The sequence below is a fragment of the Aspergillus chevalieri genome, chromosome 2, assembly GCF_016861735.1.
Source record: "Aspergillus chevalieri M1 DNA, chromosome 2, nearly complete sequence".
In the NCBI taxonomy this organism is placed as follows: domain Eukaryota; kingdom Fungi; phylum Ascomycota; class Eurotiomycetes; order Eurotiales; family Aspergillaceae; genus Aspergillus; species Aspergillus chevalieri.
Window position 1 is genome coordinate 1,988,352 of NC_057363.1, and position 22,555 is coordinate 2,010,906.

At 46.4% G+C, this 22,555-nt stretch overlaps 8 protein-coding genes across 8 annotated transcripts; 4 read left to right on the forward strand and 4 right to left on the reverse strand.

Annotated features, from left to right (window-relative positions):
- Positions 1-1,514: 1,514 nt before the first annotated feature.
- Positions 1,515-1,941, reverse strand: ACHE_20692A (uncharacterized protein; the record flags this gene model as incomplete). Its single annotated transcript, XM_043285023.1, has 3 exons — positions 1,515-1,727; positions 1,788-1,845; positions 1,898-1,941. The coding sequence occupies 3 exons, from the start codon at positions 1,939-1,941 to the stop codon at positions 1,515-1,517; spliced, it is 315 nt and encodes a 104-aa protein (XP_043133756.1).
- An 890-nt stretch (positions 1,942-2,831) lies between these two features.
- ACHE_20693S (uncharacterized protein) lies at positions 2,832-3,590 on the forward strand (the record flags this gene model as incomplete). The annotated part of the gene is made up of 1 exon (XM_043285024.1): positions 2,832-3,590. One exon carries the CDS (start codon positions 2,832-2,834, stop codon positions 3,588-3,590), a length of 759 nt encoding a protein of 252 aa, XP_043133757.1.
- A 3,242-nt stretch (positions 3,591-6,832) lies between these two features.
- Positions 6,833-7,450, reverse strand: ACHE_20694A (uncharacterized protein; the record flags this gene model as incomplete). Its single annotated transcript, XM_043285025.1, has 3 exons — positions 6,833-7,083; positions 7,161-7,287; positions 7,382-7,450. The coding sequence occupies 3 exons, from the start codon at positions 7,448-7,450 to the stop codon at positions 6,833-6,835; spliced, it is 447 nt and encodes a 148-aa protein (XP_043133758.1).
- Positions 7,451-11,392: 3,942 nt separating this feature from the next.
- ACHE_20695A (crinkler effector domain-containing protein) lies at positions 11,393-13,673 on the reverse strand (the record flags this gene model as incomplete). Its single annotated transcript, XM_043285026.1, has 5 exons — positions 11,393-11,502; positions 11,560-11,996; positions 12,046-12,353; positions 12,456-13,204; positions 13,265-13,673. The coding sequence occupies 5 exons, from the start codon at positions 13,671-13,673 to the stop codon at positions 11,393-11,395; spliced, it is 2,013 nt and encodes a 670-aa protein (XP_043133759.1).
- Positions 13,674-14,809: 1,136 nt separating this feature from the next.
- On the forward strand, positions 14,810-14,989 carry ACHE_20696S (uncharacterized protein; the record flags this gene model as incomplete). The annotated part of the gene is made up of 1 exon (XM_043285027.1): positions 14,810-14,989. One exon carries the CDS (start codon positions 14,810-14,812, stop codon positions 14,987-14,989), a length of 180 nt encoding a protein of 59 aa, XP_043133760.1.
- Positions 14,990-17,646: 2,657 nt separating this feature from the next.
- On the forward strand, positions 17,647-19,224 carry ACHE_20697S (uncharacterized protein; the record flags this gene model as incomplete). The annotated part of the gene is made up of 1 exon (XM_043285028.1): positions 17,647-19,224. One exon carries the CDS (start codon positions 17,647-17,649, stop codon positions 19,222-19,224), a length of 1,578 nt encoding a protein of 525 aa, XP_043133761.1.
- A 1,057-nt stretch (positions 19,225-20,281) lies between these two features.
- ACHE_20698S (uncharacterized protein) lies at positions 20,282-21,602 on the forward strand (the record flags this gene model as incomplete). The annotated part of the gene is made up of 3 exons (XM_043285029.1): positions 20,282-20,436; positions 20,497-20,971; positions 21,030-21,602. The coding sequence occupies 3 exons, from the start codon at positions 20,282-20,284 to the stop codon at positions 21,600-21,602; spliced, it is 1,203 nt and encodes a 400-aa protein (XP_043133762.1).
- Positions 21,603-21,970: 368 nt separating this feature from the next.
- Positions 21,971-22,536, reverse strand: ACHE_20699A (uncharacterized protein; the record flags this gene model as incomplete). The annotated part of the gene is made up of 2 exons (XM_043285031.1): positions 21,971-22,327; positions 22,441-22,536. The coding sequence occupies 2 exons, from the start codon at positions 22,534-22,536 to the stop codon at positions 21,971-21,973; spliced, it is 453 nt and encodes a 150-aa protein (XP_043133763.1).
- Between the last annotated feature and the right edge of the window lie 19 nt (positions 22,537-22,555).

Sequence of the window (22,555 nt, forward strand, 5' to 3'; positions counted from 1 at the left end):
TTAAGATGACCAAGGCGATTATCAGAGGCTATGGGGATTTCTTTCCGCGTATCCATGCAAAGTCCAAATCGCTGTCACGCGGACCATAGCACGATCACGCACACAGGGCTTTCGACATGGAGTCCACCCACATCTGCTACACTCACTGTTGCCATGGCCCTAATACATAGATCGATCTGCGCAGCAAAGGGCAAATAGCCACCAGAGGCGCATATTCCTAGGGCACCGATGCGGAAAGGATCTATCTCTCTGAGAGTTGACATGTAGGTGACACCGCTTCAAACATCCTTGGCTTATTGAAAAGGATCCTCCAGTCCTTAGGGCTCTCCACCACAATCTCTCTGATAAGCTGCATCGAAAACGAGAGCGGTGAATCCGTTCTCAGCCAGAAGCCTCGTGTGAAGACCAACTGTTTGCTTCTTCACACTTCCCATTGGATGGCATTTTTTTCTTCTTTTTTTGATAGTCACCTTCAAAAGAAGCGTGTATCAACAAGGCACTGTCTGCTGAAGTTGACTGCAAGACTCATGTGAAGCGGGGTTGTTAGCCTTGTCAACGATTGCGGCATTACCTTCTTCCTTCCTCATGTCGACCATTCTCGTCGATAGCTACCTAGGTAGAACCCATGAGTTAGATGTTCCATTATCCTAGCCGAGCTCATGCACCATCCTCAAGAGAAAAGGATATGCCAAATCACTTATCATTGGAAGATTTGATTGTGACCATGTGCAGGTGCCAAGTAGTTCAGTATTTGTTGGGAAGAGGACAGCCAATTATTAGTGGCTGTAGCATGCCATTGGATTATAAGGATTTCAAAGAATTGAAATTTTAGGGCACTGCATGATGTTGCATGATGGCTAACCTCTCTAACTATAAGTGTACTCACCCAGGCTCACCCTTGGTCGCGCGACCAAAAAGCAACCAGCTAAGAACCGCCTTCATACCCCAGGAAAGAATACACGCAACGCAAACCACAGAATCAGCTGAAGTTGGTGGTAAACATTCTGCCATATTCAAGATGGGTATTTAAGGAATTTTCCCCAACATAAGCCTTCCAACAGCAGCCCATTGGCGATCCGGGGATGTGATGCCGCCTATGATCAGTGATAATAGTGCGGCGATTATGCCCGGGCATCGCCTTCAGATGATTTTGATGTCCCCTGGTGAGCCTAATATGAAGAGTTGACTAACAATCTACGGCTCACCCTGTCTAGTTCCCCAGAGTGGTTCTCGAACTCGATGGAGAGAGCCTGGAGCTTTTGGATGAGTGCAAGACCTTGGAGCTATCAATCTACTTTTTGTTCTCGTGAACCCTCCTCTTACTCAATAGGAATTTTCGCTACGTTCTCACAGATTTATGAATGGTGAATGGGTCCTCGTGTAACGTTACGCATAGTGACTAATTCATTTTGGGCATGAATTAGACAAACTTCGTGCATAAGGCAACATAGTTTGCGTGCAACAGGTAGAAGTAAGAATCCAGGCCCTCTAGCTGCCCCTTCCCTAGAGCTCCTTTACCAAGCCACGCTATCTCCCGCACCATTTTGAGTGCAATAATAATTCAACTCGTCACCTCCAATGTGCTCGCTGTCGGACTCACAGTAGTACAACAGGTCTCGCTCACTTTTCAGTGTACAGTCAGGGCATTGATCCCATTGCTTGCTACCGGTATTTCGGCTCTTATAAGCATCACATGCCTTTTCAGTGGCAGCTTTATTGTATACTTGCTGTAGGACAGTTAGAAGTGCTCTTATTCAGTGGTAGGACTATAAATGAGTAAGACTTACCACTCCAGAGCCAGGAGTATCGATACAGACACCTTGAGTGTGAGTGTCTGCAAAGGCACTATGAAACATTAGTTCTGGAGTTAGTTATGTCGACTGAGCAAAGAGCTTACCTAGTGACCAGGGCTGCAACAGTGAGTGGAATAGAAACCAACATTCTTTCAGCTTGGCAAAATGTGATTATCAGTGTGAGTTGTCTCGTAAGGGTCGGCTTGCAATCGTAACATTGACCACTCAAAATATGGAAAAGCAGTCCTTAAGAATGCTCGGAAAGAAGCGCCTACCCCGTGTATCAAAATAGCTCAGATGCCCTTCCTTGGGCTAAGACGACTAATATAGAAAACCCCGAAGAATCCCCATACGTACAATGATCTGAGATCTACATTTCCTAATTTGTATGCATGGTGTTTCATGATCACTGCTTTCATCCTGCCAGGTCCCTTGAGGTGGGCCATGTCTTACTCGTATGCCTTGGGAGATTACACCCAGGCATGGTACGGAACCTGACCAGCCCACTCTTAACCGAACCGAACTATAGGTTTCCGCAGCCGTTACACGCCCACTCTAGTTAGCCAATTATGTACCAGGGGCTTAATCACTTGGTAGATTCCTTTGGAGCCAATGGATTTGCATAATAGACCCCACGGCCCATGATCTACATGATGTCCAACGGCCGGAAAAGCCAAACTTATTAACCTCACAATGTCTCCCCGCCATGGGTTGATGGATTTTGCATCTGTATATCTACGGCTATTTCTCGGGGTTATACAGGTGAAACAACACGGACTGTCGTGTAAATGCCTTGGAATTCTATCACGATAGCTGATCTTGTCCGGTAATATGGCACTATATGTCTGATCTGTCAAGCCTAGTGCAAATACAGGGTAATTCCTTCTCACGTTGACAAAATAATGAAAGCCGATCTACCCCGACAGACCCTACATAAAGTCTTCTTCCCATGATTTATACTGACATGACAACTTTCCATTGATCTATTCTCACGGACATCTACCTGGTCATTAAGAGATTTACCTCTGATCTGACACGATGAAGGTGCACTTGTTTTTCCTGATCTCCCTCTGTATCAATAGTTCACTTGTTGGTGCTCTACCCTCCGACAAGACTATGAGCCCCAAGAACATTGGACATGACAAGGCCGTCCTCCTCCTGCACGATGGAACCACAAAGACTATCGACAAAAAGGATCTAAGGCTCAATCTGGGTAGCGTTGCTCTCGCGCCCCCTACCGATTCTTTCCCTAAATTCTTCGAGACCAATTATAGCAATTCCACCTCGTCAAGGCGTCTGAGCAAGCGCGCCGGTGCCCAGTTCATCATCCCTCTTCCTGATGCCGAATTCCTTGGCTGGGACATCCCAATGTCCACCATCGTCCATGCCAACGAGGCCGATGCCACCGCTGCTATGGCTCAAGGCCAGAGTATCGCAAACAGCATCTCAGTTAGTACCTCGCTCACGGCCACAGTTGAGAAATTCCTACAGATCGGTACAACCATCAACTACCAGTGGACAGAGACCGCCACGCTCACCGGTACGGTTACGATGACAATTCCGAAGAACAGATGGGGCGCGATCGTTAGCAACCCTCTGACCTTTCGCAAGAGCGGGTACATTTTCAACGGACAACCTGGAAGTGCACAATACGAGTACTTCCAGGCGGATTCTTTCACCCAGAATACCTATACCTACGGTCAGAACTCCCTGTCCTGGGTAAAGGGTGTGGTTACAACTTGCTTGGGGGATTCTTACCCTCTGAAGCGCTGCCTTGGGGAGGGTGAAATGAAATAGATGCTTTGGTACCTGAGAGCAGCCATGCTTGTCGTCTGAAGAAACTGGTACCTTGAAGCTTGATTATGGACATTAGGTGTCAATATACATGTGCATTCTTTCATATGCCTATTCAAAGCAGTGCATACGGATTTCCCACACACTTTAGCTATTATGTTTGCTGTAAAGAAAGAATTTGAGGAGTGAAATTACTTGTGACTTGACTTTCTCTATACATGATATCATTATAAGTAACCTGTGAGGGAACGAGTCCTCTCTGTACTTACCGCCCCTGCAATTTTAGATTATTAAGGTAAGCAAAGCCCGGGGGGTATCCTTTTAATTTAAGCGTACAAAGGTACCCTTCCAGTTAGCGCTGGACTACTTATCAAGGGACAAGATTCGTTTGTGGTTATGTGCAGATGCCAAGATCACTCAGTGTTTGAAGTTGGGAAGAAGACAGCCAATGATTAGTGGCTGTAGTATGCCATCGGATTATAAGGATTTCGAAGGACTGAAATTGTGCAGCACTGATGTTGGGTGGCCACACAATCTCTCTGAATCAACCCAGTATCATTAATCCGAGCGTCATCTCACATCAGTCCTCGGGCATGAACTGCCCACTGCGCGGCGGCACAGACATTGGCCGCCAGCAATTCCTGCGCAGTAATCATATATCATGGCGGCGACTGTCTTTTTATTTGGGATTTTCTCCCAGAGTAGACTCCATATTATTATTATTATTTAATCAAGTTTATTGTCCATACCGAGCCTCAGAGCTATGACAGACCATGATTCATAAACTCGAGGCCAGCAGCTATTCTACAGTCTCTTATCCCTATAAGTTCCTGAGGCAACACCCCCTTTCTATAATCTTTCTGATCCTTTCCCTCGCCGTCGTCGCTGCTTGAGACCTGGGACGGATTTTAGCTGAATCACTTGATCTCAATTATGCAATTGTCTCCTCGTTGTTGCTTTGTCTCTAGCTTGCAGCAGCTAGTGCCATTCAATCCTAATTTTGAATGTATTCCTATCCTATCTTATCTAAGAGTCCAATATCCTAACAGCAACTACTCTAAAAACAATTGAATTACTCTAAATGCGGTTTCAAAACCGGAAAAGCACCAGTGAAAGACATGGCCATGGTTCGTTTGCCTAGGAACCTTAGCAATATGGAGCGCCATATAGAATTCAGCCCAGACGGAATCCAAGAATGGAGGAAAATGACTTCTTGGGATGTAACGAAATTCGCTGAACTTTCCGCTCTATCCTGTGGCAAATTTCCATCATTCCGACAAGTGCCTTTCTCTTGCATGTAGATTTAATCAGCACTCTTTCATTTTCTGCTCCTTTTCCCTCTTCAGGTTCTCATAGCCTTCCAATCTAGTTACATCCAGTTCAAAATCTGGCTGTGGATGCTCAAATATTTCAGTTCCCGGCCATATCGCACCGCGCCTAGTCTGCTCACTGGTCACAATACCTGTTTCTTCGTTAGCTTGCGCGATTAATGAATCTGTGGTGAAGTGATGTTTGTCGCAAATGGCAAAGAAATCTAAAGATAGGAACCCTAGAAATCCAAAATGGAAAGGGGTCAATGCTGTATCAACTCACCGAGATATCCAAAGAGTTCCCTTCAGGAGTGAGGGCATCCTCTCGCGTCCAGAAGTGAGTGACGTCTACAAGCTGCAAAGAGCCTGATTTGGTCCCCGGGTTCAGTCGACTGTTAAAGTTGCGGACGTTTTCCAGCTTTGTCTCGATACTGAAGTTGATTCTTTCAGACAGGGAGCAGAGACTGTTTGGGTGTTATATACCGGCGTCATGCGATTGATATCCCATTCCGAAGTGCCGTAGGGGGCGTTGACACTGGAAGCGTAAACAGCCCCAATAAAACCATCGCTGACAATGTTAATGACGCATTCACCCGTATCCAGTAGGTTATGCAGAGTGTCTTTTGCGGCACCGATCGGGCTTGTGACGGCGAGCGCAATGATCGGTGGATCAACATTGACTAACTGAAAAAAGCTGAAAGGCGCCAAGTTTTCAGTTTTTCCATCGCGAGAGCGCTTAGAAACGAAGGCGATTGGTCGTGGTACAATGCCGCTCACAAGCAATTTGCAGTTATCGACCAACGTTTGATCGGCCGCATAAGGGTCAATAGGGATGTGCTTGGCAGTGGATGCGGAAGTGGAAGCCCTGGACCACATTCTGTTGAGCCCAGAGCCATACGCCCAGTCTGGTTCCGGGGAGTCAGTGAACTGGACAGTGGCCGATTCAATTTACCACCTTCATGGCCCTTCCAGCCTGTCTGGGATGGTTGATGTTGGCCATTATTGTTGTCATACGCCAAGATAGGGAACTGGCAGGAACCTCTATGGAATGTGCGTGCAAAGCAGTAGTAAACGGAGGAAGTGAGATGGAAGTAATGTCCTAGTAGAGCTGAAATAGTACATAATAATATGAATGAATGAGTCGGTGATGAAGATGGCGGAAGGTACTGGGCGTTTTTGTAATTAGTCTGCCACAGGAAAAAATTCGCCCGATTTTAGACAGCCCGCTAGGGCTTGAGGGCCTTAATGAGATCCCCGACAGCAGATGAATGGGAATTATATTCGCTATTGATATTCAGTTTCGGCTATTCGGGCTGTTTAGTGCCCAGATATGTCTGGAGCTATTCTCGCCAGAGGAGAAGGCAGATCTGTACTTAAGTATGGTCGAACACGGAGCCGATGGCTACCGGATTTCTTTGAGTTCTCGGAAACATTTGCGGATTTCTGACTTCCTGAGTCGTCTGGTACCTGCTGTAACATGCGAAATATTGGCCCCAAACTCATGCAACTTGCAAATGACAACATTTGCATTGCAATCATCATATGTAAGTGTATGAAGGGGAGAGCTAAGCTCAATATTTTAGATGTCATGGTATGTGTCTGCTGGGCGCTTTGGGAATCTCGCAGTAATTTGCTGTTGACAAGTGTCCACGTGTATGTGGCCGTGTCTTTACCTTGTTGTGGCTTTTCCTCCGACCACGTCCTCTATCAAAGTTATTTGATAAAGAAGTAGGACAACACTCTTGAATAAAGTATGGCAAAGTTTGCTTTCGTTTCTTGGGCAGGGAAAGATAAGAAAAGTAGATAGGATGCATAATAACATTGAATTCCTCTGCCGCACATCTGGAGACCAGATATCTTCTGAATACTATTTCAAGGTTCACCAGTAAATCCAATCAGCCTTGTCTCTCCAGTAAACCACCCGCGTTCACTATTTCAATCCCGGCAGAAGAACGCGATGAAGGCTTCGCGGTCAAGGTCGCCATTGACGAATTTGCTATTGTTTTTGATCGAACCGCCATCGAGATGATGCTTTCGAATCTTAGAGTGTTCAAAATCATCTTTTGTGACGCCATTGAAGACTTTAGATGAGTTGTCAATCTCTGTATCCTTTAAACCGAAGCATATCTTGTCGGCTTTCTCGTTGTGGTTGTAGTCTTCAAACGATGTGCAACTGCTCTCGGCATCTGCTACTGATATCAACATGATGCCCTTTTCTATGACCAAGGTACCTTTTGGGTCACAACAATGAGCAATTACATACCCGTTCGGTTATCATTTTCTCCAAATCTGGTCCTACAGGCGACAGTCTCATTCTCAAATAGCAGTCCTCGACACTCATGTTGACTGTCATGATAACGAGTCATTGTTGCGACGCCCATTCCACCTGACTGTATTGCCTGGTATTAGATAAAGAAAAGCAATAAAATAAAATAAAATAAACAAAAAAAGCTTGGGAATGTTGTTAATGGGTTCGCATCTTACATATTTGGACTCTTCCGATATGTTTGAGTCGGGATGCTTGGTTGTATCCTGGCCTGAAAAACTAGACATTTCCACCGGAGCTATGGCTTCTTGCCGCTATATCAATAAAAGGAGGAATAGGAATATTAAAAATCAGAAATCAGAAATCAAGATCCTAAGAGTCGTGGGCGCTCACCAAGGCCCAGAGATATCCCTAATATTTATAGTTACGATCGCATTGCGTTCATAACAAGCTGCGTCATAGAAGATTCACACTCAGAAGGCATGTCCGTGCGTTGCAAGGTCACATACTGTAGCTCCGCGATCTGAACTCATCCCAAAAATTAGCGCCCCAAAGGAAGCAGGCGATCAAAAGTACGGAGAGACAACTGAAATACATGGCTCCTCAAGGCTCAGTTAACTATCTAAGACTTTGACATCGCTGCTTGAGTTGATATAATGTGCCCCGATTCGAGGTCCTGCTGTAGACTAGGATTTCGGTTCTCGATTCTTGCTGAATTCCCGTGTAGACAAGCTGGGGCGCTTCTAGTGTGGCTTCTGAGCAGGCCGCCCATTACGCAAAATCGCCCGCCTCACTTTGGAAGTTCGTAAAGTGATTGAACGCAATTGCTCCCCCTTCCCCTCCCCTCCCAACCGAATGGGACTCGTACCACTTTGAGAAATCGGGCCCGCTAATGGATTGTCCTCCTATCAACCAGACTTCCCGAATTAGGTACATTTGCATACTCCATAGTTCTTGGAAGTTCTCATTAGATTTGTCTTTTATTGTATTCCATCTCCACTCCCTCAGCGCGGGGCACTCTACAATAGATTGTTTCCTATAAACAAAAGATATAGACATAACGACAGTGACAAATGCGGAAGCAAGAAAGAGGCATGTGTTCGGACATAAATGAAGTTGTACTGCCATGGCCCTATCGTCGTTTACAAGGTAGAGTTGCAATATGCTAGGCAACCCACTGGCTGCCAGCCACGCCTCATTTAAGCGGTGGGTGCGTTGGGGAATTAGAAGCGGTATCGTGAACTGGGTTGCCTCTGGTTGCCTCTGGTTGCCTCTGGTCGCCGAGAAACAGACGGGCAGCTTTTCATGCAAGCCCAACGACAATCGGCCACCACAGACAGCTAAGCGATGCAGCGCTTAGGACGGTCCAATGATCTGCGGTACCACAGTGCCGGGAACACGGTGTATCTTGGGGCTCCTTCGGAACCGCCGGAAAGTGGGCACTTGGGCCTGTCTTTCTCCACATCGCAGGACGCCCGGCCAGAAATCATTCAGTTAAAGTATGTATATTCGCAAATCACGCACGGAATCCTTTCCAGGTTCTGTCCCCTGCCGCGATTTAACTTTGCGGCGACATGTGTTGGGCAGCCGTGGGTATTCCGTTGGTCGTCCCCGTACCATCAATTTTTGCCGTCCACGGGCATTGGTATCGGACAGGAACCGTCTGTGTCTGAATGCCATCCTACTGTACCTCACAGAGCAACATCTTGAAGGCCTTGCTTTTATTTTTATTCTTAATTTGTATGTCTTCTTAGACCTAAGCAAGCCCTCATGAAGGACCTGACTCATATTCAAGTTAACAAAGCCAATAAACAATGTGCACCGACCAAGCACCACGGGCGAAGCCTCGGAACGGGAATCACCAATGCTGATCTTAATGTCAACCGTTATCAATTCAGACTTCGGAGGACAGCCGGATCTAGAAGTGATCTTTACTATTCGGCCTGATACGAGAACGTATTCGGGTTGTCCAACCGTGGTTTCCATGCCAAATAAAGTAGTCAGATTTGTCATGACTACATAATTTGAACCCACTCTGACTACAAATAGAAGGGCCTCCAATGTGGGATCTTGTGATTTATTTCAACTTTTATTTTATTCTATTTCATGTTATGATCAAGTGCTGTTGCCTGATCAAGACAAGGGATGTTATTTGGTCGCGTTGCTCATTAGGTGGTACACTTGAGATTTCCTACAGTGATATGATATTTAGCTTAATGAGTAGTTTTTACTAGATAGTTACACTTGCTTCTCTCGCTACATAAGCCCTTGAAGAACTAAGAATATAAGCGGGCGAATTGTAAAGCAAACCCCTGAATAGGGACGGATGAAATCCTTGATGCGCTCCATCAACCCGTATTATACCATTCATCACTGGCCTTGCTTAGTTTGGCTTAGTGAGGGAATCGCCCTTGTCCTGAAAGGTTTTGCCAAGTTGGGCAAAGTTTTGCAATGATAATAGACTTGCCATGCCCATTAGGATAGGAACTGGTTCGCCCGCTTGAGTGAGCTGACTGGCAATCACAGTGGCAAGGTCCGCGCAATACCCTCAACGTGAACAATGTAGTTTTTGTTAGCATCAATTTAACTTGGGTCTAAGCTCCTATCAGCGTGACTTATCATCCGGAGGAGATGCCGAATCTCCACATGCACGCCGGGCTCATTGAGCTGTTATAGTTAAATTGATACTAAGCATTTTCTCATGATTATCTTGTCGATATATGCGCCGTGATATCCAACCAATTGCCTGGCATGATAATACTCATGTATATGCCTGGTATGTCTCTATATGCAGTGAGCATTCAACAAATACAGGTAGCTTGTATCAGGGTGAAAGATATAAATGATCAATGATAAAGTAGAGATAAGAAGGCAACTTGATGCTCTATTCAGACTATTACTATGAGTATGTCAACTCTCTATAATGTGTCCACTTGTATATTAATATAGTTCACTTTCTGAGTAGTTAAATGTACGGTTATGTAATGTTAGAGGTTCAAAACAAATCATCCCTGCTTGAAATGGTCTCAACTCAAGCATCCTAACCTGAGCATTCACAAATATCCCAATCCCGTTACAAAATAGCATGAAATCTTGATCCCTGGCAGCATAAGATCATTGTCCATATTTTCTTTTCCTTCTACCATTTCGAAAATTACACTATATGATTTGCTGGTGGTCACCCACCCAACTACTACCGGCCGGTGTGTGGCTTCGAGTACAGTCAATAGTTGGGTGGGTATCCCTAAAGGGTGCGAGGTGGTGTCAACTTATGGCGCTTGCGCGACTAGCATGGGTGTGTCACAACCTGGCTTCTCCTGTATCATACCTAGGGTTCTAGTTAGTTGTATTTCAAGACTGAACACTTACCCTAAGTGTTCCCTAATGTGTCTGTATGCTCAATGCCTCTCCGGGTCCGGTTCGTAATGTGTTGATGGGTATATCGCCCCTTCCAAGCTCCGTAGATAGTCAACAGGTAGAATCAATGAAGGTAATGAATAGAGAAACAAGGTAAACTGAGCATGTATGCTGGGTTGTCAGTTAAGTGCAGACAAGTCAGAAACTAGAAAGGTAACCAATGCTTGATTAACTAGATTGATCGCAAAGAACTAAGCTAGGTACATGAATGAGTGTCCTTATATATATCCTGTATCTGTATACCATTCTGTATACCATCTGTGGTCGAACGATGGTTGCAGTATACCATTTCGTATACCATTCATGGTCAAACAATGGTATGAGATTACATGACTGATCTGTTTAGATATCAGCTTAATCCCTGTTCCTTCCAGCGTTTTCATCATCACTTGTTATCCAATGATTCTGCCTTGACTCCCTGCATCATCACATGAGATTGATACATTGGGACCTGTAACAGGGTGCTCTATAGAGGGGTGCGCTACTCATACAGCCACCCACACCCGGTGTGATCCCCACCCCCTTTCTCTACCCCAGTCCAAGCGCTGGCATCATCAATCTGACAGTCAATTGAAGACGAAGTTCCAGTCCATTTCTGGGATCAATCTGGGTAAGAAGCTTGCTCAACGCTCCCAGGAACACAACCAACTATCCTGTGAGCTAGACTGAGATTCACAGGGTAAGACAAAGGAGATCAGATGAATTCATCTGATTGCTTGATAGTCAAGAAGTTGGCTACAGCTAAAAAAGATATCACAATGAAAGACAGATGCAAGGAAACAGTGTAATAGCCATATCATCCATGCTGATTCTCAGCCACGTAGATGCACAGACATCATAAGAACTTTCTGATGGTTATACAACTGCAATTCAGAATAATCATTGACAAACACAGCATGCCACAGTCTAGACTCAGAGTACTCTATCAAGTTGTCAGTGGGATGAAATCATAAATACTTAATTGGCATTAAGAATGTACCTTTGGTTGGTAAGGAAGTCGCACAGTCGATTATGATCCAATCCTCGACCATATTCTCCTTCAGCCAGGGATGATATTTGCCACCCTCCTTGAATCGAGAGATATGTTCCTCAACTTTGATATGATTTCTCAACAATTCAATCGCCCATTTCTTTTCTGGGATATAGAAATCCACTCGACCATCCTTGGTCCTTGACCATTCACTGGATATCGGTACACCTTGCCCTGCTGTATGGACAAATCCCCTGTAGAACTCACTTTGATACTGGGCTTCCACAGGTTTGGGTTGTGATGCAGTTGACATTTTTTTGCCCTCAGCTGAATGCCTTAAGTTCATGATAGAGAATTTGCTGAGAATTTCTTTGCATAATTTCAGTAGGGAGTCAAATCTGGCAGGCAGGGGTTTTGACATTGTGCCAATCCAATATTCGATGTATCTAAGATGGTCAGGTCAGAACAACAATAGGGGCATATGAGAATAATTACTTTTCATGTAAGCGCGATGGCAAAACTGCAATATCATCACCATCCAGAGCTACCCTGTGAATCCAACCATTCTGATAGCAGAACCTGATGTCTGCATCATTGAGATCAAATGGAACACTTCCTTCCTCTGTAATTTTGTTCAATATGTTTGAAATCTTGCTTGTGCACCTCTCTATATGAGGAAAAGAGCGATTAACTGACTCTCTACTAAGCTTGTCAAAGACTGTGGCAGTATCTTCCAGGAACCAGATGACATGATCTTCTGTCAAGGTTCTAAGATGTCTATGCTTGATCTCATGGCGGTAGTTCTAAAACTGTTAGCTTCTTGACTCAGATAAAGCTTCTCACCATGCCTCATTATTGGTGGGTGGGAGGAACATCAAAATAAAAGAAAATAATTTGGCACATACCTGGAAAATTACGTTGACTAGGGATTCAACCGCTCCTGGATGACCACCTGATAGCACAAATATGTAGTCCAGGGCACCTTCATCAAAACTGAACTTTTGCTTATAGAGATACTTGATCAATCGTGAAACAACATCCCTGAACTCTTCTTTGCTGTAAAATAAGCCTATAGATGGTGAGCCTGGCTGGCTTTGTGGTGTCAATGAGATGCGTTGTTTGTTGACAAGGGTAACTGGAGTGAAGAATGTTTGATCTGGGCCTGTGCCTGGACTGCCATAAGAGCAGAAAAGACATAGTCGAAAATTGTATGCACAGACAGACTTCTGTCTCTCTTTGAAAATTGTGTTCCAGAGCACAGAATCACTGTAAGTCTTCTGTGCCTCATCCACGAGAATCACAGTGTCTGATGTCACAACCCAAGAGTGACCCTGTTCTGACTGTGATGAAGTTGTGTTGAAACTAGCAGGGGCATCTTCTAGTTCTTCATTTGAATTCTTAACAAGCTCGACAAAACTTCCCCAAGGATTCTTGGGATTCAGTTTTTCCCATTCTGTGATCAAAAAAACCCTTCTTCCCTCTTTTCGATAATGGTCCCTCAGGAGTTCAGAGAGATATGTTTTCCCACTGGCTGGAGTCCCACGCACATGGACTATGTTCACGTCATCCAAAATGGCCGCGAGTTCTGACACTGTATGCTCTCGAGGACATATGCGTGGTTCCTCTGTGATGGGCCGTTCCGGAGGTAAGTTCACTATCATATATAAATGTCAACTATAAGCATGAAAAGATCATTAAGAATGGATATTCCCACCGCTTTGTGATTCAGAGCGCTTCCGTTTCCGTGTAGTGATATCTCCGCTCACAACAACAATATCCACATCTGGATCCTCGCTTTTGGGGAAGAGTGATGTAATCATTCGGCGTGGATGTAGGAATTCACCATCATCAATCCTGAACTCCTCTTCATCATTGAGTTGCACCACAGGGCTGTAGAGAGAGAGTCGGCTGTAGTGGGGTGTAGTTCTCTTGATGTCTTCCTTGATTTCTTCCCATATTTTCTTCATGAGTGTCTCAATATCGTCTTGGTCTGCAACACACTCAATAGAGAATGGCCGCCTAAGGTTGCCAGAGACAGCGCACCATAATTTGCGAGTACGTGGTCGAGACATTGTCAAAGATTGGATTGGGTTGAGCACCCAGCTGGTGATGGCGGCAGCCATTGAAAGATAAGAACTAGAAGTGCACCTGCCTGATGAGAACAAGGAGTGCACCTGGCACCTGCCTAATGAGAACTAGAAATGCGCCTGCCTGACAAACAGTACTGTAAGAAGAGGGGTTGGCAACGGCCTACACACACGGGCAGGCGATACGTGTCAGTTTTCCATCCAAGACTATTCCAAGCCAGGTCAGGAAATAAAATTTGCAGAGAATAGGATGTAATGAGATGAGAGATGATCATTAGAGATGGATGGTACGGAAGACCTACGGAATATACTACCACCGCCGCCGTTGCCGCCAAGTGAAGCGGGTAGCTCAGGTTCGGGGAATCGGGAGCCGATAATCCGACCGCATGAGGCTATATGGCGTACGAAAGATGGAGAGTTTAGTATACGCCGAAAGGAGTAATATTGAAGTCTATGGTAACCACACGTAGAACAAGTGCTTGAGTGCTTGACTATCTAAATATACACAGTATGTATGTGTGTGTGTGTGTGTGTGTGTGTGTGTGTGTGTGTGTGTGTATCTATTTAACGTCGAGGGTCGGGTCTTTCCACGCATCCTTGGAGCTTCACCCCTCGGAGCGGGAGAACCCTGGTCCCGGTGCGGGACATACGACGGGCAGATCGGGACTGCCTGTCACCTAGCTAAACTACCATCTATCATCTAAATACAGGTAGCTCCCCGCGCGGGGAGCTGCTTGGGTTTTCACAGCTGTTAAGAGCGAACTGAGTGTCTTCAGGTTTTCTTGATATGAAAACTGAGGCAAGGAGAAGTAGGAGAAAAGAGGGGGGAGAGATGGGAAGAGGAGGGGGAGGGGGGCAGACGAAAAGGAGAAACAGAGAGAAGGAAACCAGAGGTAAGCCTAGAGGTTCCCATGTTTGATGCATTTAGCATCCTAATGGCGTCTACAGATGGCAGTATAGAATTGTGATCTACCCAGCCAATCTGCATATGCAGTGAACCCGGCCTTTTTGGTGAGGATGTCCACTACTGGTTGTTGGCCCCATGGATGTGCCGCTGCTTTGCGACCGTCTCTGCAGAAGTAGAAGTGCGAGGGCTCCTTTCTGCGGCCACATGAGCATGTCAACAGGGCATTGTCATGTTTGAAGCGCTCATGGTACTCAGCAAAATCACCATGACCGCTCCTGGCGGCGAGGAGGTGACCCAGAGCTGCTCGGGGGAGCTGGAGCTCTGGTGGCCGTTTCTCTATGGCTATGCCAAGGGCCTTATACCGTTCAGGGGCCTTGTCTGCCCAGTACTGTGTGAAATGTTGCCAGTGCACCCTCTGGGCTGCTCGCTTGGCAGCCGCTATTGAAGCAGGTGGTGGGGACTGCCCCAGGGGAGCTTGGCATCCCATCTTAGCTTCTTTATCTGCCTCGTCATTGCCTTCTATGCCTGTGTGGCCAGGGACCCATTTGACCTGCACTGCGCTGTTACAGAACTCGCTGTATCAGCCTCACGTGATGATACAGAGTTAAGACAGGCTCATTGGATAACAGCTGATGGAGAATATGCAAGAAGGAACAGGGATCAAATTGATATTCGGCGTATTGGCACCTGATGATCACGTGTTTCACGTGATATGCAAGGAGTATACTAATATACAAGACGGATGTTATACCATCAGCCTGGTATAGGTATACAAGTATACTATGAGAACATCATACCAGGAGAAGGAAGGATATATAAGGACACTCATTCATGTACTTAGCTTAGTTCTTCGCGATCAATCTAGTTAATCAAGCATTGGTTACCTTCTAGTTTCTGACTCGTCCGCACTTAACCAACAACCCAGTATACGTACTCGGTTGGCCTTGTTTCTCTATTCGATTACCTTTACCGTTTCTACTTGTTGATTATCTTACGGAGCCTGGAGGGGGCGATATACCCATCAACGCATACGACATACCGAACCGGACCCGGAGGGGCATTGAGCATACGATTACTTGGGAGACACTTAGGGTAAGTGTCCAGTCTCGAAATACAACTAACTAGAACCCTAGGTACGATACGAGAGAAGCCAGGTTGTGACAGAGGGGCACTATACAGATTTATTAGTGTCACATGTTGGCCTCCTGAACCCACCTGTACTGCTGTCAAGTCCCGGTTAGATTGGGGGCCGTGTGGCACTAGCTCTGCTTTGAGCTGTGGGTGTTTGTGGATATATGTGAGGGTGCGTGGCCTGTTTGACCAGTCTTCTATTGGTGTGAAGAGTTGGAAAGCAGGGTGATGTTTGGAAAGGCGTCGTTCTCGGAATTTCGAAATCCAAGGCTCTTGGATGAGAACAACATGGTAGTCTTGTTCAAAAGCGAGTTGGAGAGTAGCTTCATGGGGGGATGGGCTCCGGGCCACATTGACCTGGAGGATCCGCAGTTGTGGGAGAGATTTGTCATATCTCATTGAGGTGACGTGGGTCTGGGAACTGCCTCTACAGCAGTGTTATTTTTGGATGGTGGAGTTTGTTGTTGTTTGGATTCAATTCGTCGAATTGCTGCTACCTGTGTCTTGGGAACCCAGACCAAAATGCCTTGCTTGATACTGGGCCGTACAGGGCATTGTGCATGGTCAGCTGGAGCGGGTCTTAGGCAATTGGCACATTGTTGGGTGCTTTCTTTGTGGTCCTCTTCAGTGTGGTCTTTAGCTCCACATAGCCGGCATTTGGGTCATCGGGTGCAGGACCGGGGGTTGTGATAGTCCCAGCAGCGGGCACACTGTTGGACCTTGGGGGTTATGATCTTGCGTCTAATGCGGAGGTTCTTGCCGAAAAAATGGATCCAAGGTGGGATCCTGGAGGCAGAAGTCTCTGGCACTGCCAGGATTATTGTTGCTGTGTTGTCTGTGTTGAGAGAGTGTTCTTGGCTCTTCCTGGCCCAGTGTAGCTTTAGGGGCGTGGTGCCTGTCTGCAGCTTAAATTCTTCCTTTGCTGCTTGCTCTGTTACAGTGACAATAGAGGTATCATAGCCAATGTATTGTTTGATGGCACCGGGAATGACAAAGATTGCCCATCTCTGTTCTAGCTCAGCATTAGAGCCTTGAATTACCTGTTGTATATCATCCTTATTGTCAAGTAGGATCTCTGCACTTTGGACATCTTTAGGCCCAATAGCGATCCCTGTGGGAACATGTTGTATTTCCTTGATGGCGTCAGTGACTGCTGGATCTAGGCTACTGCGAAGCTTTTGTAGAGCCGCGTGCGGGCTGGCATGTTGGGCAGGGTGGTCTGTTGGGAGTCGAAGGAAAAGGCAAAGAGGTCTTGCTGGCTTAGGGGCTGAGACAACAAGTTTTTTTCCAGTAGTGTTGTTCGGTTTGGGCGTGGGGATAGCGTTTGCATACGTTTTGGGGGGGCTAGCTGGGCCTGGGTTGGCTGTGTGGCCTTGGTTATTTGCATTGGCACCAGGTTGGGTGAAGTAGTTGTGCGCAAAGGTTTGGAGGGCCTTGCCAAAAGAGGAGGCCCTGGGGAGGTTTTTCTGTTTCATAGAGGAGAGCTTCTTGTCCAGTATGTTGAGGAACTCCAGTATCTCCTTGTCTTCCTCTTCTGCTTTTTTGGCTCGGGCTTGTAGGGCGATGCTGGCGTTTTTTCGGAGCTCAAATTCGAGTTGTTTGCTTGGGCATTGTGGCTCCAGCATAGCTGATGGCGTCTGGGTTGCCATTTCATAGTCCATGAACAGAGGTGTTGGGGGTGGAGGTGAGGCATTTGGCTCGCCTGTGCCTCCCTCCATCTGATTATCTGGCTTTTCGAGTTTTCGGTGTTCGCGGGCTTTCACTAGCGCGGCTAAGCCTTGTTCCCGGGGGCTATCCCCGTAGCGGGGACCGCCTGAGGCGTGGCCTCTGGCCGAGCGCCTGGTGACAGGCGGCATTATTGTATGTATGACACAGTAACGTAGTCGGTAAGCGAGTCGGCCACGTAAGCGAGTCGGCCACATCTCCGATTTCACGAGTCATAATATGATTGAAGCACTTCAAACCAATACCATGCCACCAAAATCGCATACCAAATCAAAAAATTCAGTTGAGCAGGAGGGGAGGATGCTCCTTGCAATATCTGCTTTAAACAATAATGAAATATCCAATATTCGTGAAGCAGCACGTGTTTATAATGTGCCACGCTCTACTCTCCAAGACCGGCTACGCGGAAAGACATATCGGGATGAGACACGCGCAAATAATCATAAAATGACTCAAAATGAAGAGGAATCGCTTGTACAATGGATACTATCACTTGATCGACGTGGAGCAGCTCCCCGACCAGCTCATATTCAGGAAATGGCTAATATTCTACTCTCAAAGCGGGGCCATACAACTACAACAACTGTTGGAGATAAATGGGTCTATAACTTTATCAAACGCCATGACATGCTTAAATCCCGATTTTCCCGACGCTATAACTACCAACGTGCTGAGTGTGAAGACCCCAAAATCATCAAGGAGTGGTTTGATCGGGTGCAAATTACTATCATGCAACATGGGATTGCGCTTGAAGATATCTACAACTTTGATGAGACAGGATATGCAATGGGCCTTATAGCTACTGCTAAAGTAGTTACCAGAGCAGAGATGACTGGCCGGCCCTTTCTTGTACAGCCAGGAAACCGGGAATGGGTTACATCTATCGAGTGTATCAACTCTACAGGATGGGCTCTACCACCATGCATTATCTTCAAAGGGAAGGTCCATATTGAGGGATGGTATCAAGATGAGGCCTTGCCAAAGGACTGGAGGATTGAAGTCAGTGATAACGGATGGACAACTGATCAAATCGGACTACAATGGCTTCGAAATACCTTTATTCCAGCTACAAATGGCCGTATGACTGGAAAATACCGCCTCCTGATTCTTGATGGCCATGGAAGTCATTTAACACCTCAATTTGATGAAATATGCAATCAAAATGATATTATACCAATCTGCATGCCAGCACATTCATCGCACCTTCTACAACCTCTTGATGTGGGCTGTTTCGCGCCTTTGAAGAAGGCATATGGCCGTTTGGTTGAGAATAAGGCACGGCGCAACTTCAACCATATTGACAAACTTGACTTTCTTGAGGCCTATCCACAAGCCCGTACAGAAGTCTTTAAGACTGAGAATATCAAAAACAGCTTTGCAGCAGCTGGATTGGTCCCATTTAATCCAGAACGAGTGCTTGAGAAGCTTAATATACAGCTTAAGACTCCTACACCACCAGGCAGCCGATCTACCGATTCAGCACCTAAAACACCCCACAATCTCAAGCAACTAGAGAAGCAGGCATCTACAATCAAGAAGCTTCTAGGGCAGCGTACAGAGAGTCCTCCGAGCCCAGTAAATGATGCAATAAACCGGCTTGTCAAAGGATGTGAAATCCACATGAATACCGCAATCCTTCTCACCAAAGAAGTCCAGGATTTACAAGCTGCACATGAGAAAAAGCGGCAACAAAAGAAGCGATCCAAGCGACAGATAGCTCATACAGGTGGCCTGTCTATCCAAGAAGGCATAGACCTTATGCAGCGGAGGAATGAGGCCCAGGAAGCTGAAGATACTATACAGATGGAGACTGTAACGGGCTAGGCCCGAAAGGCACCTCGAACCATAAATGGTTCTCGATTGAAGCTGTTCACAAGAGCGTGCCGAAGTCAGGTGATCGTAGATCACCTGATCACGAGTATATAAATCCACCGCCAGCGTGTCTTTCTTTCTTTCTTTCCTTTCCCCAACGAGTTCTTTTGTACATATCTATATATTAGATAGCAAGGCTTCGGCCCATTACAGAGACCGCACCATCTACATCTCAACCACATGTACGGGCGCCACCACGGTGTTCTGATTGCAATGTTTTGGGACATAAAAGAACTCATTGTCCTAGTCGCAGCAGTAATTAGTTTTTATATATAAATGCATTTTTCGGGAGTTTAAAGTAGGTCTGTTTCTCAACATAGCTCGGAGGTGGCCGACTCGCTTACGTGGCCGACTCGCTTACCGACTACGTTATGTAAACACCGACCTATATAAAGATCCCCTGGTCTCGGTAATCGGGCTCACTATTTGTCCGATAGATCCTCATCAGTGAGCAGCCTAAAAGCAGCGCGAGAGGCGGCGCTGACGCCATACCGCAAATGGCAATAGTATTCCCGTCGACGGCAGGCGGTAGGACTCGGCAGAAGGATGGTTCAATGGGAGCCGTTTCTGGGGCCCCGCTAACCGTCACAACTTATACTTCAAAATGAGGAAAAAGAGCTAGAGCTTATGGAAAGGCGGGCAAGGTTACAAAATATTAATAGTGAGATGCTCTAAATATTATCTGATAAGTAGTTATTAACTGGTTTAAAAGTACTTACACCACATTTGCTTAGCTGGGAGTAAATAAAGTCTGTTATGTATTGAAAAGCCTACGTGCGCTGTAATTAAAAATATAAGTGGTACCGGACATGTGATCCGCTAGCCTAATCACATGATCAGTTTGGGGGCACCCGACCTTCTCCAAGGGGCGGCTTACCTGTAACCTGGGGGGTGTCCTTAGCAATTCCCAACCCAAGAATTTTGCCGCTTCATACTGTCATGCTGCAGACACTCTTTCAGCAATGTGTCTAGATGGGACGGTTGAATGATCCACTAATCTCCTTTCACAATGGACCATTCAGTTTCGAAAAGACAATTTGCATGCCAACATCCAGGCTGCAATGCAACCTACCGACGCAAAGAGCATCTGAGTCGCCACGAGGCGCAACACAACCAGCGGCAGCCATTCCATTGTTCAATCTGCGGTCATGATTTCGGACGGAGGTAAGCAAGATGGTCGGTGCTGATCTGCCGTGAAACCATTTTCATGCTTTCCATGTCCAGTGACACTCTTCGTCGGCATGTGCGACGGAACCACAAAATCAACGAGCCCATACGTCGCGTACGGCAAGCCTGTGCAAACTGCCGGGGCATGAAGTCTCGATGTGAAGGAGGGGCCCCATGTAGCGAGTGCCTACGCCGCAAGATCTTTTGCTCTCTTATGAACCAGGATGAGGTGGCCGGCGCTGAATCTTCGGATAAGTGGATACATCGAACGCCGACTCTGCCGCCCAATAGTTCATTTTCCTCCCAACTACATTGCAATGAGAAAGAACGCCAGGCCCTTCAATTGTATTTTGAGTTATTCCATCCCCATTGGCCATTTATCCACCAAGGATCGTTCAATGTACTCAGTGAAACCCCTCTCCTGTTGCAAGCAATGGTTGCCATTGGCCTCTGGGTTAGTGGGGAACAGAGCGCGCAGTCCGTAGCAATCGACCTCCATAAAATGCTGAATGTAGCCATACTTCAACAGAAGGTGCGTCAATATAGCCATGCCCCAGATCAGAACTCCTTTACTGACATGGGACCCGTAGGATAGATGGGACGCTTCGGTCGCAGAAAATGCATGCAGCTCGTGTACTTGGCGGATCCCCACATATCAGGCCATCCTACTGCACATAATTTTTTCTATGATACACAAAGGTGACGTCCACGTTGGTTTGGATCTGAGGCCTACTCTCCCGTCTGCGGACACCGATCTCCTCGAGTCTCTCGTCCTGAGTTGCAAAAGGCTAGGCATGTTTTATTACCCAAACATGCTTGCGCGATTTCAAGAAGATGAACTGCCATCATATGTTTGGGTAAGTATTGAGGAAGTAAAACGGTTTGATCTCGCCCTATACAAAGTTTGGAAGACCCTGGGCAACCGTGTCAACCGGAAGAGAGGTGCCACTGGTGTCGCAAGTCAGGGACTCGAAGCAGCCGAGCTGCAGTTTCCTTTACCGAAGAATGATCCTCTGTGGAACGCTATAACCAAGCATGAATGGCTCGCTGCTATCACAGAGGATGTGGAATATAACAAGCTACGTGACACCAGAGAAGACGAATGGATTTCCAAGTCTGCAGAGCCTTTGCGGGCGGTCGAGTATCAGCATTTTACAGAGTGAGGACCACGAAATGGTCTTTAATCATCAATTTTTTGGATATCGGAATAGCTCTAGTGATCGTTTCATCTTGTACAAGCATCCTTTTGGTCTGCAATTTTTCTACAAAATGCTGTCATTGACCATTGTTAATCCTTTCCCTTTCATTACCAGATTGCTGGTCACAAATTCTCGGTGCAACATCGATGGAACGAACTATTTGAGGGGCCCGTGAAGCTTTCTATGCTTTGGTAGTTTATGAAAATAAGCCCCCTGACTCTACAATCGCCAATGATATTGGCAGTTACTGAAGTATATGAACATTCATTTCTGAGGAACGATATTGATCTGAGATCCGCGACCTATTGTCAACTTCCCAGACGACTCGGTTTCTACAACCTGAATTTGATCGACATCAAAATAACTCCCTGTGCATCCGCAATACGAAAAATGAACTTGGTAGCGCTTGTCCTTCCGGCTTTCAAATCTTTCAAGACTTCTTCAACACCCTCCAGGCCGCGCGGCCTAACTTCGCAGGGATGACCGGAGAGATTGCCAGAGTTCAACGCCCGGGTAAAATATCGAGAGAAAACAAATCCAAGTTCCTGGTTATCCTCGAACTCAGGTTGATTATGCACGGATCCAATGGAAGTAATCGATTTGATCGCCGGCGATACTTCTAGGTCATTGGGCAGTACAAAGTCAATCTGTCCGCCGGGGGTGGCCGATTGCTTCAAGACCTCTGCGCCCTGTGAAATGACAACAGCTCAAGTGCGTGCTGCACAGTAGTGTGACCGGTTTGCCCAAGGCCACTTTTCATTTTCTTGACCGTTGCCTCTGCTCCGTCACGATAATTGATTACCGTGTCGCCTTTGCTCTCATAAACGAGGCTCTCCACGTATTGAGAGCCCTTTCCTGCGATGGCAATGATGGGGTTGATGTTGCTATTTCCCGCCATCTTTAGCGGAAGATCCAAT